General features: G+C 37.0%; 1 protein-coding gene across 1 annotated transcript in view; it reads left to right on the forward strand.

Annotated features, from left to right (window-relative positions):
- FRS2 (fibroblast growth factor receptor substrate 2) overlaps positions 1-17,128 on the forward strand; it is a 34,016-nt gene extending 16,888 nt beyond the window's left edge. Inside the window, exons 2-7 of the mRNA XM_010708000.3 lie at positions 2,433-2,539; positions 3,846-3,937; positions 5,694-5,880; positions 8,626-8,784; positions 9,653-9,816; positions 11,945-17,128. Of these exons, the coding sequence (XP_010706302.1) occupies positions 3,872-3,937; positions 5,694-5,880; positions 8,626-8,784; positions 9,653-9,816; positions 11,945-12,895 (1,527 nt within the window). The 5' untranslated portion in view covers positions 2,433-2,539; positions 3,846-3,871 and the 3' untranslated portion in view covers positions 12,896-17,128. The remainder of the gene's footprint in view (positions 1-2,432; positions 2,540-3,845; positions 3,938-5,693; positions 5,881-8,625; positions 8,785-9,652; positions 9,817-11,944) is intronic.

Below are 17,128 nucleotides of genomic sequence, written 5' to 3' on the forward strand. Positions count from 1 at the left end.
GAAAAAAAAAAAACAAAAAATCATGTTCATATGCTTTAGTTATGTTCTCTACTCCCTGCTTGCGGGTTGACTGAGAGCAATATGCAGAGGATTTGGCAGTTGCATGGGGGAAGCAGGGGGTGTACATGCAGAAGGTGAGTTTCCAGCCAGGATACCTCTGTTTCTCCCTGCCTCTTCTGAAATGTACTATGACTGGGAGTGTTCTTCATTCCCTGACTTCTGTAAGATGTGTGCTAGGAATAATTGCGAACAGAAAACATCCCCCAGAAGTTACTGTTTGATTTTGCCATCGTGCTGGTAGTGCTGGCTGAGAGGCTCCCCCAAAAAGCCTGAAGGTGTTTTGTGTCTAAGGATCTTCTTAGTCTATGAGGGAAAATAGACATGTTTTAGGTTAGTAGTCCAACTAATAAATCTTACTGGAGCTGTGACAGTTCCTAATTTTCACTCCTTTTAACAAGATAGTTAAGTAGATAAGTGCAGTCTTCCTTTGTCTTTCCTGGCATTTCTTCCTTGCAATGCACTAATAAATGTGTTGAGAAGAAGTGAAAAGTACTCTCCTGCCCCTTCTCCTTACTTGCACCACTGATGTTTCATGAAACTGCAGCTCCTAAGTCTGACATTGCGAACATTAACTTTAGGATTGTGGCTGTGAAAATATCTACTTCTCCTTGTATGCATGAATTACTGTAAATACTTTGCTATCAGGGAAAATTTAAGAAAATTCAAAATGCAATAAACAACCTTTAAATAAAATCCAGCTTGTAATTGAGAGCAACTTGCTGAGAATTGTTATTGCTTTGTGTGCTTTTGTTTATCTGTTAAAAATGACCTTTAGATTATTTAAGAATTCTTACGTAATTAAAGCAGGCTAGTCTACATGACATAGTGAAACCATGTGAAGGATTAAAAACTGCTAGAAAAGTATTGGGGTAAATATTGCAAACACATGCATTGGTGTAGCTTGCACGTGCTTGTGATTATCGTTTCATGTATGATTTTTGTGTCTATCTGTAAGATGCAACAGAGTCCATCAGAGACGATGGGTCATATTTTTCTCTCGTGTGTTTTCTCTCCCTTTCTGCAAGTTTTAGCAAGGAATTTGCTAAACAAAAGCCTGGTAATTAGTGAAAGGACTGAGTTTTCTGAAAATTGGGCAGAGGTGAGTGAGGTGGTCTTTGTGACCCTAGCTAGCTTGGAGACGTGCTGGACCCTCTCTGCTGAGATGGTTTGGTATGCCAAGCCAAGAAAAATCAAACCTGGCCAGAAAATCTATGTATTTATATATATTTATATACAGATTGGGTGGGGCCATAATTGAAATAGTGCCTATGTGTGTTGCAGGGGGTTTGGTCTTGAATACAATTGTTGAGCATCAAGAATGCATGTGGCTAAAGGGCAAATAAATTATATTAAGGGTGTGTGACTTGCTGCAAGTTACTGAAACTGAACACTACTTGGGCACAGGAGAGAACCTTTATGTTATGTGCACAAATAGACATATCCATCAAATGGTTCATTGAGGTTGTCCCTCTGAGCCTTTGTGACATCTTGGTCTTAGTTTCAATTTAAATACAAATTGCTAATTATTCCTTTTTTTTTTTATTATTTAATGTGACCTCACTAAAAAATGTATGCTTAATCCTGTCATCTTTTTTTATACTAACTAGGAATGTATTTTTAAGGGGTTAGACTGAAGTAACCTGTTAGTCTAATATCTCGCTTCTTAGAGTAGCCAATAGTATATAAATAAGTTGCTCTGAAAGTAATGCCTCCTATTTATTCCAGTGGAAACTGCAACAAAGAGCACAGTAACGCTGTTTGTTAAAGCAAATTCTCAGCTACGAAACATTGTCTTTTGGGAGGCGTTACTTTTCTCTCATATATAGGGAAGGGAATAATAAGAAGGAATGTTCAGTGATCATTCGTGATGTCTTTCCAAAAATCTGTAGCAACAACCAGTGAATGGAAGCAAGAATCATGAGGGATGCAGATGAAAGAGTGTTGTGTTAGCCATACGTGTTGGAATTTGTATATGTTCAGGAGATGAGCAGGAGACTTAAGAGTGAGCTGTGTGTGCTTCTCTGTTTGTCTGCTGTGGTTTGGTTCTGTAAGTGTGAAGTATAAGAGGAGTTTTGCTTTGTTTCTGTGCAGTAAATTAGGCAAAGGATAGTTGGGGTCCCCAGTGTGATAGGCTACCCTACAGACAGTGATACTAGATTATTTTCTTCCAAGACCAGATGGTACTAAAATGCTTAGGAAGTTCATAAGAGATGAGAATATGTCTAAGGCTCCACTTTAGATTCAGCCTAGCTATGAAGACCTCACTTGATGTAATGCTGCCAAAATAAAATATCCGTATGTGTTTTGTTAGTTTACTTAGCAGCTTATCTTAAAGATGAGAAAAAATTACATTTTTTAATTTACTTTTCTAGTTCTAGGTCAAATGATTAGTTCTGTGACAAGACAGCATGACACTTTGAAGTATGACAGAAGCCCTGATGCCGCAACAGAAGCTGGGAATATTAATGGCCAAATCTAGGTGAGTGATTTTAACTCTGATGGTTCCATGGCTGTTTCATTTCTTCCTCACTGCTGTAGTTGCCGTTTCTGCTTTGAAGCAATATTATGGTTCTTGGAATCCTGAAGTTTTAATATTAGAATATATTGAAGACAAAGTAACAAGCTTGTGTGATTATTGATTGATTACATCCCCCTTCTTTGTCTTTCTTGAGATATGGTAGGTGTACTTCAGATATCTTCTTATACTGTATCTTTCTTTGCAACTCTGTAGATTTTTCACAAATTACATTTACTTCAATTTCCCTGTATTTTTTACTGTGTTTACTGCATTTAATTGGACTGTTTGTTAAGTTTACTATTGAGTTACCTTGCAAAGAATGTCATATGATTACAACATAAGATTAAGACTGATCTATAGTGGGGTGATAGAAGAAGAAAGTTGAGACTTCATTCTGTGGCAGTTTTAGCATACTATTCTGTGAATGTTTACTATTTGTACAAAAATTTTTTAATTTAAAATCCTGAGAATATAAAATATTTATTTTTTCTTGGTTTATACATGATATTAGTTGAATATTTTATTGTTGTGTAGTAAAGAAACAGAGTAGACTATATAACAGAATTTAATCCAAAGAAAACTTACTAGCAATTAAAAAACAAACAAACAAAAAAAACCAAGTTGTAAAATGTGTAGGGCTCTTTTTTCCTTTACCTTGGTTACTAGTTGTATGTACGTCGCCATATAGGAAGTGTTTTAAAGTAGAAGTGCAGAATCTGAGTACAGGGCTACCTCAAGGCCTGGTGTGCCTCCACCTTCCATTGAACTGCAGCCCCGGAGCTCCCCAAGGCAGGGCTGCCTGTGTGTTTGCTGCCTGTGCTTGGTAACCTGAAACACAGAGCTGGTGTGAGAGCCAGTCAGCGTTGTGTTCAGCAGAGCTGGAGAGTCTCAGTTAAGGGAAACTGGAAGCCAGGTGGAAAGATCTTGGTTTAGGAGATGAGAATTGCAGCCATTGTGTAGTAGTTGTTTTCTCCCACCTGCATAAAGTGCTACAATAGGAATTGAGGTGAAAGTCCAATGGGTCTGGTTGGTAGTAGCCTCAGCTTCAGTTACTGGTAGGACTTCCATGGCATGGTATAGTCACTCCATGAGGCCAAATCCAATTTGATTCCTATTAAAAAGTTCTAATCTTCTATTAATTATGACTGCAGAATTCATCATGGAAAATTGTAATTGAAGGAGCAAGTTATATCGGGTTGTTCTGTTGATGGTGCTCATGTAAATGATCACATTGGGTTCGATTGTGATTTGTTGATTTTTACTTTAGAGATCACATGGTCTTCTAAAGAAGTCATGGGTAGCTGTTGTAGCTGTCCAGATAAAGAAACTGTCCCAGATAACCATCGAAACAAGTTTAAGGTAAGCACCTGATGTGGTATGCTGTGAATGATTTTGTTGCTTTCTTGAGTAGGTATGTGATGGAAAATACCTAAATGAAAATAGGAGAATTACTTGATGGGTTAATGCATTGCAGACCTGCAGGTGTCTTGGCTATAGGTTTATCTTGCCCCTTTGAAAATCTTTTCTAAGCAGCAGTGACAGGAATTCTGTAGACAGGTCGAGTTTCAATCTTCAGGATGGAGAAACAGCCTCATGTTTTTGGTACAACTCCATGCAGTTGGTAGAGCCCAGTTAAACACTACTACTGGGAGGTTATGGACCGTATGAATAGAGTAAGAGGCATAACTGGGTAAGTGTGATTATGAACCTGGAAGTGGGATCAGCAATGAAATATTATAGCATTGCAGATTTTACTTGAAGATCACTGTGAATTATATCATTTGGAGAACTTTTGTTTTTCTTAGCTTAAATGAACTTCGTGTGTGTGCTTCTATCCCTTTTATTGCTAGAATTTACAAGCTTGGGAACACTTGTTCATGTGCTTGACAACAAGAAGCTGCTGAAGTCAGTGTCTTTAAGTAAACATACCTTTGCATAGTCACACAACTCAGATGTGCTTCTGTGCTCCAAACTTTCTCTCCAAGTTGGCAAAGGATTGTAATGCTTCCAAAGTGAAAAATGATTCATACGTTGCCTGAGGGCAACACCGAAATGAGCTTTAAAACAATGGGAATTTCTGGAAATGTTTTATGTTATCAGTACAAAAAGCTGAAGGATAAAATATTTTCCTGTTGTCTTGGGTTTTTTAATGTATTTGACATCACTTTGTGCAACGAGTTCCTCTTTTCTCCTTGTAGACTTTCTCTATTGTTTGTGTGGTTTTTGTTTCTGTGATTTAGCAGCAGGGGGGAGAAGATGAAAGAATGTAATTTGCAAAATGAAGAAATTTGACATAAGCCTCAGTGACAGATGAAACTATTTCTAATTCTTTTTAACTGGCTAGATTTCGAGTTGAAAATGCTTCTTTAAGGAGTAAAAATTAATTGATACCATAGGGATCTTTTTGTAGCCTTTTTACTGAGTAAGAAAGAATTCCGCTAAAAGCAGCATTGCGAGATAAAATACATCTGGGGGAAAATGCACAGTGTCAGATTTCCATAAAGGAAGCAGAAGACCTCCAAGTGGCATAAGAGCAGAAGGAGTGAGCATATAAGCTCTAAACATATCATGTTTTCACATAAGATAACCAGAGAGTATGTGAATTATTTGTTGACATTAAAAAGACAGACAAAACAAACTAAAACAGTCTGAGCACAGTGCAAGGCTCTACAGGTGTGTGAAGGAAGCTTCATCTTATAGCCTTTTCTCAGCCCTTTTCTCAGCTATACGTGGGGTTACATGACAAAGTAAATTTTTTTTTTAGATGAGACATTGAAAAATTTCATTATCTGAGGTATCCCTGTGTAAATAGTAGAATAATGTACATAGCGTCAGCTTAAAACTTAATTAACCTTAATTTTCTTATTTTAAATATCACCACAGATTTTGCAATAATGTTATATATTCTCACTCATGTTGTTTTTAAAGATGTGTTATTTTAATTCTGGGTTGGAAAAGCAAAGGAACTGGTTTGGTGAGTTTTTTCTCTTAAACTTTACCTCAAGGATCACAACTCGTATGATGGAACACATAGAGTGCATTAGTGAAACATTAAGATGATAGTAGCATTGGTGCTCAAATACTTGTCTAATGCTATTTAACTTCCTTTCTGTAGGTTATTAACGTGGATGATGATGGTAACGAGCTGGGTTCTGGCATAATGGAACTCACAGATACAGAACTAATTTTGTACACCCGTAAAAGGGACTCCGTAAAATGGCACTACCTCTGTCTCCGTCGCTATGGCTACGACTCGAACCTTTTCTCTTTCGAAAGTGGTAGAAGGTGTCAAACTGGACAAGGTATGTAGAATTCTTGTATAAAGAGATTTTCAGAAATGTATTTGATATCTGAGGACTTGTTTAATCATTGTGTACTCGCCTGCCCTTTGACAAGGGTTATAATGGATGTAGTTTTATATGTGGATGCAATTCCTGGAAAAAAGTAAGTGGAATGGTCTTATGGTAAAATGAGGATTTGAATTGTTTGCAGTTTTTGGTCTGGAGCACTTGGTGTTTTTGGGTTGATAGCTCTGGTCAGCTTACAAGGTTTTCACAGGGAAATTTTCCTGCCTTTGGAGTTTGAGTTGGCTTTCAAGGAAGGGCAAAGAAAGATGGGGCTGTGAAGGAATCTTTTAAGAACACGAAGTTTGCTGTTTTTATATTTTTAAGAGACTGTAATGCTGGAATGAACTGGATATGCTGTCTTTTTTATTGCCCTCAGCATCACACTTTTGTCTCATCCTCTTCTTGAAACTCATATCACTTTCATTTCATCAGTATCAGTGACATAACTCTCAATTTTTATTTTTTTTCAAATTTTATATGAAGACTATAGACTCCAGCTTTGCTTAGTTATTTTCTGGCTTTAATCAGAAAAAAGTCAGTTTCCTTTCCAGCTCCAAGATCACCCCCATCTTGGCCAAGATAGGCTTTTCTGTTGCTGTTTGTAACAGCAGTCACTGATGGAGGAATAGCTGTATTGGTTGAGGACTGAGCCTCACTTTGCATCTTCATATTGTGGTGCAGCTCTGTGTACTTGGAATTCTCGTGTATTGATCTGTTGTGAAATTTGAGTTCTTATTTTCTTAGAGATTTTCAGCATTTAGTAGTGTCTCCGTAATCATGTTATTTAGCAATGGCAAAATATTTTTTAAGTTCACTATTAAGTTAGGAACAATAACAAACTTGATCCTAACCAAACTTGGTCAAATTACATTGTCAAAGCAGAGGTAAGGGCTGACAATTATTTTACTATAAGGGCTTAGAAGGCATTCTTAATTCGGCTCCTAGTGAGAAAGAGACGTTTTCAAATGTTACAGAATACTGTGCATTAAACGAAATTTTCAGACTTCTAAGGAGAAAATTGTGAACTTTGGTATGAAAAATGCACTTAAATGAATTTTTGCACGTTGAATTCACTACTTCTTTTAAATATACAAAACACATACTAATGAAATTCAATTGAAAATAGTATTTTGAAAGTTCTTTTCCACAGCCTTTTACCAAGTCTGCAGGCTTTTTCACTGACTCTACAACTCTCTTCTACGCTTCTAATTTCCTTTTCTTTTCAAGCGAAGGTGAAGCAGACTTTGTGAGCAGCAACCCTTTCCTCCCTCTTTTGTTTCTTGCCTTCCTTACATAATATTAAGTACTGTGAATATTAAGAAAAAAGAAATCTGCAAGAAAATGTTCTCCCTGCTGCCATTTTGCAGTGGTGCATTGTTCCTGAAGCCTACGGTAGCATTTGTGGGCACAGTTGCAAAACTTCATCTTCAGTTGATGAGATGACCAAAAAATGTTTCCTTTGAGAATACACAAAAATTTTGCCCTGCCACTTCTACCAATTGTACTAGTCAGTGTTCTTGTTCTTTGTTTCTTAGATTTCTCTTTTTTGGCCCATTAAAGTTTAAGTATCCAGTGCAAATCTTTGGAAATACAGCAAAAATGAAATGTAGGCTCTAGAAGTATGTAAAACGTAGAAGCAGCTCGACAAGTGTTGTTTTGCAAGCATGGAACTTATTCATTGCACCAGCTGAATATTGATTGTTGACAGACATTGCTCTCAGCCCATTTGGTGTATTCCCATTGAGGTTTGTGAGCTTCTGCCACATGGAGCATTTCTGGTACTTCTTCTGCAGTCCTGTGTCCATAAATAAATATACGGTGATAGTAGTTGCCAGCATGTTGCATTTTTTGCACTAACAGAAATTGCAGTATAGCTAGGTGGTTTTTAGTGAAGAGTGTTTTAAGATTGTGATACTCAATAAAAAAGAAAGAAAGAAAAAAAAAGAGCACCTGCACCCACGTGTAACAAGCATGTCAACTTTAACTTCATGCTTTCAATGGAAGAATAACCCAAAGCTGCGACTTTGCTGGTGAGGGTAAGTTGGGGCGCTCCCTGCTGTTCAAAGGCAAAGTGGCACAATACACACATCAAACACACGGTATTGCTGCTGACTTTGTGTTCTGTGTCTATCCCTTTAGCCAAAACCAATTGGTTTGTTACTGTCTGTTTCATGCAGTTTGTCCTACTAGCTTTACATTTTAATCTTCTTAAGAAAATTAGCTTTTTTGCAATGTTTAAGTCCTTCTTTCCCCTCGTGCAGGTATCGTGTAGCAATTTAATAGATATCTGGTTTAACAAATCTGATCTTGTAGCATCACAGTAATTTCATTTATTTTTTTTTTTTGTAGGCATCCTTGTTATCAACTTAAAAGAAATCTTGCTGTTTGTGTTTCTTTTTTTTTCTTTTTTACCCCTCGTGTAGCCCTCAAAACTTAGTTTTGCTTTTAACGGAATCGATTTCTGTTCCATGTTAACTTTGGGTGCATGGGAAATGTATTCTCCTATCAGATAAACACTTGAAAGGATCTCACTGTATTTGTGTGTGTTTTGCTGCAATAAAAATTTCTAAACTTTTTTTCTTCCTTAGCAGGTATTTGTGATGTGGATTCCAGTTATTTTGCTTGAAAGTTTTATATATATATAGTAAGTTATGCTTCTTTTAAAGGATTTTGATTTTTTTTTTTCTTGTGTATTTATAGGAATCTTTGCCTTTAAATGTGCCCGTGCAGAAGAGCTATTTAATATGTTGCAAGAGATAATGCAGAATAATAGTATAAATGTGGTAGAAGAACCAGTAGTAGAAAGGAATAACCATCAAACTGAGTTGGAAGCTCCAAGAACGCCTCGAACACCTACCAGTAAGTATGGTTATACTAGGAAATGACGTATGTGATTATAATGTGGTATTTAGTTTTAAATTAGTGGGTTTTTTTCCTTAATTTGCATGAAATTTTAAGTAACTACATGCTATTTTCAGCTGAGAGGTTAATTACTAGCAACACATTCTCTTGAGGCACTTGCTGAGGATTCTGTTTACAGAATTTGAAGTCCTGGGAGCAAAATTTCTGTAGTCAAGTTTTTCAGCTTTAAGAAATAAGCTTTGGGAATTTCATTTTTGCACAGAAATACTGCTTAAGCATATACCTGTTCAGTTGCTCTGCTGTATGTCATCATATTTTACTTGCAGTGTTTCAGAGATGTTAACATTAGTCAGTGCTCCAGCCTTTTGGTGAGGGAAAAGTTAATAACATTATCACGTCTACAGTAGGTTTGAAAATTTGCTGTGGGTAAGTGGATGGGTAGAATTAAGTCTTATCAAAACTGCTGGAGGATTTGAGCTAATTCCAGGCAGATACCAAGATGCCTGAAAGTAGGAATTCAGAGAAATAGAAAGCTAAGTTAAAAAAAAAAAAATCCTGTATTTATTTATTTTTAAAGTAGACATGATTTCAATGGTAGAAAAAGAAGTTGGGTATGGAGCTTATTGGGAAAACCGTGTTGTGTTGTACACTTTGATTTTGGTGGTTGCTTCACATGTCTTTCCCATAAGTACTGAGATGTTTACTCTGCAACTCCTCAGCAAATCTACCTTGTGAATATTTAATAGTTTCACTATTTTTTTTATTTCCTTTGAAAGTTGAAGATTAATATATAAAATGAATTTTACTTGGATACAGTAAAATGTTCTATTCTAATATGGTTTTGGTTATTTTCTAATTGAATCAGCTCCTGGGTTCAATGCACAGAGTTTACCTAATGGCTATCCCAGATATCCGTCTTTTGGAGATGCTTCATCACATCCTTCCAGCAGGCATCCTTCTGTTGGAAGTGCACGCCTCCCCTCTGTTGGTGAAGAATCAACGCATCCTCTACTTGTAGCAGAGGAGCAAGTGGGTATTTTTTTTCCTTGTGTAGTTCATGTTCAACACTTGTTCAGATTTTTCTCATGTTTATTTTGTAGGCTTATGTTGTCATTTTTTGTGCTTTTCAGTCAGGTGTAATGTACTTCTACTATATGTTAGTAGTCAGAAAAGTACTTGTTTTGTCTCTTTAAAATGATACTTTCTAGGATAGCTTGCTGAGGAAGTCTAACTATTTGAAGTTTTTATATAAGAGTTAAGGTATAGAAAGTATGTATTTGCATATGCTCTTTTCAAAAATTTCGTAAACTATTTTTAAACACTTAAGTTGGACTTCACAGAGAGAGATCTTGGTCAAAACTATTTACACGTAAGTCTTCTATTTGTTAAATAATGGAATAATTAAACGTAAAAGCAATTTTTACAGTCCTCGAGGTCTTACTGTGGAGTTAGAGGAGACACCTGCACAAAGTCCTGTCCTGTCATATTTCGAATACTCTAAGTGGCGATCCCACAATGTCTCTGAGCTTGACCACCCTTATTGTCAAAGTATTTTTCCCTTACTGAAATTTTTTCCTGTTACAGCTGGTATTGATTGCCCTTGATGCTTTTGTTGAACATCTCCAAAAAGTTTCTGACTCTGTCTTCGCTTTAACTGTCTAAAAATAGTTGGAAAGTGCTATTAAATAGCTTCCTAGCCTTTATTTAAGGTAACAAAGACATCTCTTGGCTTCTGTGTATATCATGTGTTCCAGTGCCTCTAATCATAGCCCTCCACTGGACTCTCTCCAGTACATTGGTGTCTTTCTTCTTCTGGGAACCATCAGTCCAGATTCAGTATCAACAGTACTGAATTGAAGATGATAATTACTTTCCTTAACCTACTGGCTGTGTTTTAAGTAACACAAACCAGTAGACATTTTGTATTCATTGCTACAAGGGCATACTGGTGACTCACATTCAACTTAGACCTCTGGTGCTTTTCTACAAGACTTTTTTCTAGTCAGTTATTACCTGGCCTGTATTGTCAGTATTGTTCCATGCCAGGCCCTGGGGCCTTGCTGAACTTCATGAGGTTTATGTGAGGCCATTTTTGTAGGTTACTGAGGTTCTCAGTGAAAACCTTACCAGTCTGAGGAAGAACACTATCAGAAACTTTGAGGCTTTTCTCATCGTTCAGGTTGCTGATGAAAATGTTAGTTAAGTTTAATAAAATATAATCTGGTGATAAGAAAAAACTGTTGAAAATAAAAAGGTGAGCAGTGCAAAGTGAACTGTCTTTTGGGAGAGAATCAGATTGGAGCCACCACAGAAAATTTCAGGAGTTGTTGTTACTGCAGACTAAATGAGTTTAAAGAATCAGTGTAGAGTCACGTGAGCTGTAAATAACACTTCAATTTGTAGAGCTTGACAGAGAAGTTGTAAAGGTGGGGTGAGTCCTGCTGTCAAATACTGCTCTTGCTATTTGAGTGTGCAGGCAAAGACTAAGTTTAGAGGTGGTGTTCTTTGGTATTTCCCTTTCAGCCTTATATGTTGCTCTGATGTGGGAACTTGGAATGATAAATTAGTAGTATCTTCCTGTCTGTTTTAATGGCATCTGGTGTTAACTCCTGCTACTTCTTAATTCTGAGTGCCATGGTTCATATGGAAATGCAGTTTTTCTGTTTCAGCTTCTGGTATGAGGAAGCTGTTGGCTCTTGAAGAAGAATGCCTGCTCTTTTTGAAAAGCTAATCTCATTCTCACTCTTGAATTGAGTGGTATACTAGGTGCAATCCTGATTTTTATTTTTTATTTTTTAAATGGACAGCAGATTTCTTTTCCAATGTGGAAATTAGAAAGATAAATTTGGCCAAAGCAACTCTGGAATTTTTGGTCACTGTCATGATATGAGAGGACAAAGCAGAACTCTGTTTTACTATTTTGTCCAAGCATACTAATGAGCTGGGCTAAAAAAACCCAAGGTTGCCCTGACCAGAACAGAGCTGGAATAGAACCTGGAAAGCTGCAACTAGAGCACAGCTAAATTCTACTCTTTTATTAGAGTAACGGTAACAAAACCAGCAATAAAGCAACAATAATAATGAAAATAGAGCTCAGCTCAGCAAAATGTGACAGAGACAGCATAATTTCCTTTTTTTTTTTTTTTCTTCCTTTCAGGTGCACACTTATGTCAACACTACTGGTGTACAAGAGGAAAGAAAAAATCGATCGAGTGTGCATGCGCCACTGGAATCAAAGCTTTCAAACACTGAAACAACTAAAGTAAAAGAGGATCAGATGTGTACTGATGACAGAGATGCTCACGTTCTCCTGGAGCCTGAAGGAGTCAAGTTTGTTTTAGGACCAACCCCTGTTCAAAGGCAGTTAATGGAAAGAGAGAAACTGGAGCAACTTGGGAGAGACCAAGTTAGTGGCAGCAGCACAAACAATACTGAATGGGACACTGGGTACGACAGTGATGAACGTAGAGAAACACCATCTGGTAATAAGTTGGTGTATGAAAATATAAATAGGTTATCAATCCCTAGTGCCTCAGGGGTCAGGAGAGGTCGTTTGACATCCACCAGTACCTCAGATACCCAGAACATTAACAACTCTGCTCAGAGGAGAACTGCGCTGTTGAACTATGAGAACTTGCCATCCTTGCCTCCTGTTTGGGAATCCCGCAAGCTGAGTAGAGATGAAGATGACAGTTTAGGACCAAAGACCCCATCTCTGAATGGCTACCACAATAACCTAGATCCAATGCATAATTATGTCAATACAGAGAATGTAACAGTACCATCAAGTGCTCATAAAATAGAATTTCCACGACGTCGGGACTGTACCCCAACAGTCTTTAACTTTGACATCAGACGTCCGAGTTTAGAACACAGGCAGCTCAACTACATACAGGTTGACTTGGAAGGTGGTAGTGACTCCGACAACCCTCAGACTCCCAAAACCCCCACCACTCCACTTCCACAAACTCCAACCAGGCGCACAGAGCTGTATGCTGTGATAGACATTGAAAGAACTGCTGCTATGTCAAGCCTGCAAAAAGCACTGCCCCGAGATGATGGTACTTCTAGGAAAACTAGACATAACAGTACTGACCTGCCTATGTGAGCCTGGGAAGCATTAAATCATTTGCACCTTTTGTGAAGTTTATAAAATTGAAGATGCAAGTACTTTGCATTTCTTAACACTAACGCCTTTTATAGACTAATAGAACTTTTTCTGCATACTTCATGTACTTGTCTAACTAAAGGGAATTAATGTAGAGCAAGCATTCATTTAGGTAACACTATTTCATTCTATGGTAGTAATTACTGCATAGCAGCATCGCCACCTTTCACAGTGCCTCCTTAAATTGATTAGAGTGACATGCCAGTTTTGAATTTATAAATATTCTGGTTTGGTGCCTATAGTCGTTAATGGCATTTATAACACTTTTTAAAGCCTCTTGATATATGTGTTATTAGCAGGTAAACCTAATCTTTCAAGACAGATATCTACATTCATTTCTCATTGACGTGGCTCCTTCAGAATGAAATGTATGTTATTCATTAACTCAGTTTGATGTACACGAAATGTATTGGTTCATCTCAAGGGATATAAATACCAAACTTCTCTTTTTTTTTTTTCTTCGTCAAAGACCACATAGGCAAGAAGACATTTAATTCCCTGTAGTTTTCTTAAGTTGTGTGATATTTGAGAGGTCACATCAAAGTCCGTTTATCATTGCTATAAACACATCTAAACCCAGCCTTAAGCTACTTCAGATAGAAGAGAATTCCAAGTGGCATATCATGTTCTCTGTGAAATCAGATGGATTTTAATGTTGGAGTTTTTTGTGAAGGAATTCACAGGTTGGCTATATGAATTAAGGCCCTTTTGTCATTTCTTAGTTCACTGTGCCTTCCTTTCTTTGCATTTGTGTTTCTTTTTATCTGTTGTTTTAAGAGTCAAAATTTTGTACATAGCTTTAATTATTGTTCAGGGTTGTGTATGTGTTTGTCTTACTCTCTGCATTTGACAAAGAAAGACTCTTGAAGGTCAAATGTCTTTGTCCAGCGTTGTACTTCTTTATGCCTGACTGAGATATCCCAGCTCTCCAGCAGCATGCATTATTGCACAACTGGAAAGGTTTATTATGCAATTATTGTCTTCCTCTAAAGATTCAGACACAGGTTACGTGGGAGTCAGGGTACTGGACTTCGTAGTTCTTTGTAGGAAATTGTACATTCTAGCAATGTGCATCCGTAGTTGATAGTATAATTTAGAAAGATATGTAGTAAATTATCTGAAGGTAGTATTATCTATGAGTATACTTCTTTTCCTTTTGCAGTTGGTGAATTTGGCTTCAATAATAGCTGCGCAGTGTTACAGGTACATCCAAGCAGAGTGTCATTTGAATATGCCAGATGCACCCTTAGCAGAAATTGTTGCCTTTTTTCAATGCTCTGATTAATTTTAGAATTCTGGCAGTATTGCAGGTGCACCTTGGTACTAGCAGCAGCAGAGGTTACTCTTGAGCCTGTGATTGTAAAGGAACTGACACTTGTGAACTGGTGTGATGTAAAATAACCCTTGAACTTTGTGAGGAAAAACATGCAAGAAAAGCCATGTGAAGATCTGAAAAATAAATACGGGTCTTCATGCAATATTTAAAACTGTTTTATTTAAAAATATATATATTTTTTCAGGTTTTTAAATCGGAGTGTATCCCTGTACCTTTGTTAACTCTTTCTTTGGTCTTCTCTCAGTTTTGTAGTGGTAGCAACGGTAGCATCTGCAATACATGTTTCTTGCCACATCATTAAGGGATATCAGGCAAGCTTTTAATTCTGAAAGACTTTAATTATTCTTTACAGACTGTGTGGTGTCGAAATACCAGGTTTACAGAGAACACAATTTGCAGAAGTAAGAGATGGGTGTGCTGTGAGACCATTACGAGGAACTTGAATGAGATAATTAATGATTTCACTGTCAACCTATGCAAACTGCTGTGATAGATTTGTTGACTTGTGGAGAGAACTTGGTATTCAAGAAGGTGAAGACTACCTAGAACTAGAGATTTTTGCAGGTCTACAGTGTGTGTTAATGCTCCTTCATATCTTTTCCGTTGCTTTACCTTGTGTTATGGACCAGTTGTACTGAAGAGAAGCTATGAGGTGTTGCACAATACTGGGTTAATGATACTGGTGTGGTTCTTGTTCTTCACTTAAGAACATATGTTTAAGCACACTTAAATCTGTGAGCCAGCCTATTGCTTCAGCATGTGTTTTGCGGCAAATGTGTTTGATCTAGATAGCTGCCTAGAAATATTTGGTCCCACCTGTATAGTACAGGTGTCTCAAATTCTGATTAACTGAACCCTTGTAACACACCTGCACCCTGAGGCAGAGGAGCCAAATTCATAATTGTCAGATAGGGAAACAGACCTAGTGCAGATCCGAAGTAAGCTGCCAAAATGACAAGAAACATCCCTCCTTAGTTCTGGTGCACTGCCCTGTGCATTTATCCTAGTCTCAAATATAAGAGATGATCTGAATTATATATATATATATTTTTTAATGCAAGTTTCACAGTACTTCATGTGGGGTATTTTCTTAGGTCTGGTCCCCAGAATTGAGAACTCATTGAGGTTTTGTTCTCTGTGATTTCTGAATGCATAGCCATGGCATTATTTTTCTTCTTGTTTTTAATATATACTAAATGAAATACTCATCAAGCAGAGTCAAGTGAAAACTTTCTGTAGCCTTAGTTATATTAACAAATCTGGCACCATATTTTCTAGGACTATATTTTATATCCTCTTCTACAGGTGGAATAACGCTTTCTTGTTTTGTGTAAGCTGCAAACGTACTGGGTAGTCCGGTTACCTGCACTGCTCATCTTTAGCGTTCTTTTTATTTCTCTATTTTATGACCCTTGAAGTAGATGTAGTTGTGATGCACTTTACCCTGTGAGACTTGGTAAATGTATTTTCAGTCTCTTTAAAGGTTGTGTTGTTAGATTTAGTGTCTGTAATTTAGGATTCAGTTTTCAGCTGAAGTCTCACCACAGTATTTAGCTCGTATTTATTTTGGCCCCACAGGTGTATAGAGTGAGAACCTTCAAGTAGGTAACAAATTTCTTTAGTAAGTAAGACATTCAGTTTCTACACAGTAGGTCCTGCAAGAATGGCAACACCGCTACCAGTTCTACTTTTCTTCCATAGCATGCAATTGGCTGCTGCCCTTCAAGCACGTTTAAAGAGGGAAAGCCTTTGACTGTAGATATTCCTTCAGTGCAATGACTTGTGAAAGACATTGGAGTATCTTTTAAAGAAAGAAAATGTTAAAGCAGTGACCAAAAGTATGTAATAAAGATTGTACTGGAAATACACTCAGTGAGAATCTAATCCATTGGTTGTATAACAAAAATGTTTCTCCTCAAATCGATACGAAGACGGAGTCTAATTTTAAATTTGTAGTGTTTCCGTGTGACTCCAGATGAAAATTAAAAAATGATTTTTAGCTATTATTTCTGACTGTTTTTTCCCCCATAAGTAAGTTTTGCATATGTGTTAAATTTAATGGCGTGCATTGAAACACTATTCTTATTAAAGTCTATAAAACTTTGTAGAAATCTGAAGGATTTTAAATATATTGTGTATCATAAACTGCTTAATTTCCACCCCCCTTCACCCCAGATACCTAAACATTTTTGTGTATTTAAAGCTCTGACTAGGGAAGGGTCTTAGCTGTAGCAAGTTCAAAACGACGTCAGAAAGGGCTGCTCTTTTGCTGGAAACTGACCAGCAGTTGATTTTGCTGGATTTTTGACAGTGTGTTTGCTCAGAATCTGTTTTTTATGTAACTATTTCACATTGAGATGGAATCATGAAATGGTAGATTGCCTTCACTGTTGGGGAAGTAAAACTGCAAGTTCTGGTCAGCTTCATGTACTACTTTGAGCATATAATGCTGTATTTGATTTGGACCTCTATTTCTGAGCAGTATTCTCCTCTTTGTGTAATGTGGATTCAATGGTGGGATTTTTTGGGTGTTTTTTTTTTTTTTTTTTTTCTTACTGTACAAACTAACTTAGTGGTTGCAAATAAGATAAAACTGATTTATTAGGAACTGGTAGTTGACTGGGATCTGAAGTTTTTCTGTAACCCCCAAGAAGCCAAAAGAAATTTGATCCTTCTGGTTTGATAGACAGAATTAGGTGGTTTTGGAATTTAGTCTTAAGATCTTTTCCCATCTTTTCTTTGATACAGCAAATCAGGTGTTTATATTTGACAGTATTCACTTAATATCAACTTAAGTTCATTTACATCTTTATTTTAAATTCATATACACTCCAAAA

The sequence above is a fragment of the Meleagris gallopavo genome, chromosome 1, assembly GCF_000146605.3.
Source record: "Meleagris gallopavo isolate NT-WF06-2002-E0010 breed Aviagen turkey brand Nicholas breeding stock chromosome 1, Turkey_5.1, whole genome shotgun sequence".
Lineage (NCBI taxonomy): Eukaryota > Metazoa > Chordata > Aves > Galliformes > Phasianidae > Meleagris > Meleagris gallopavo.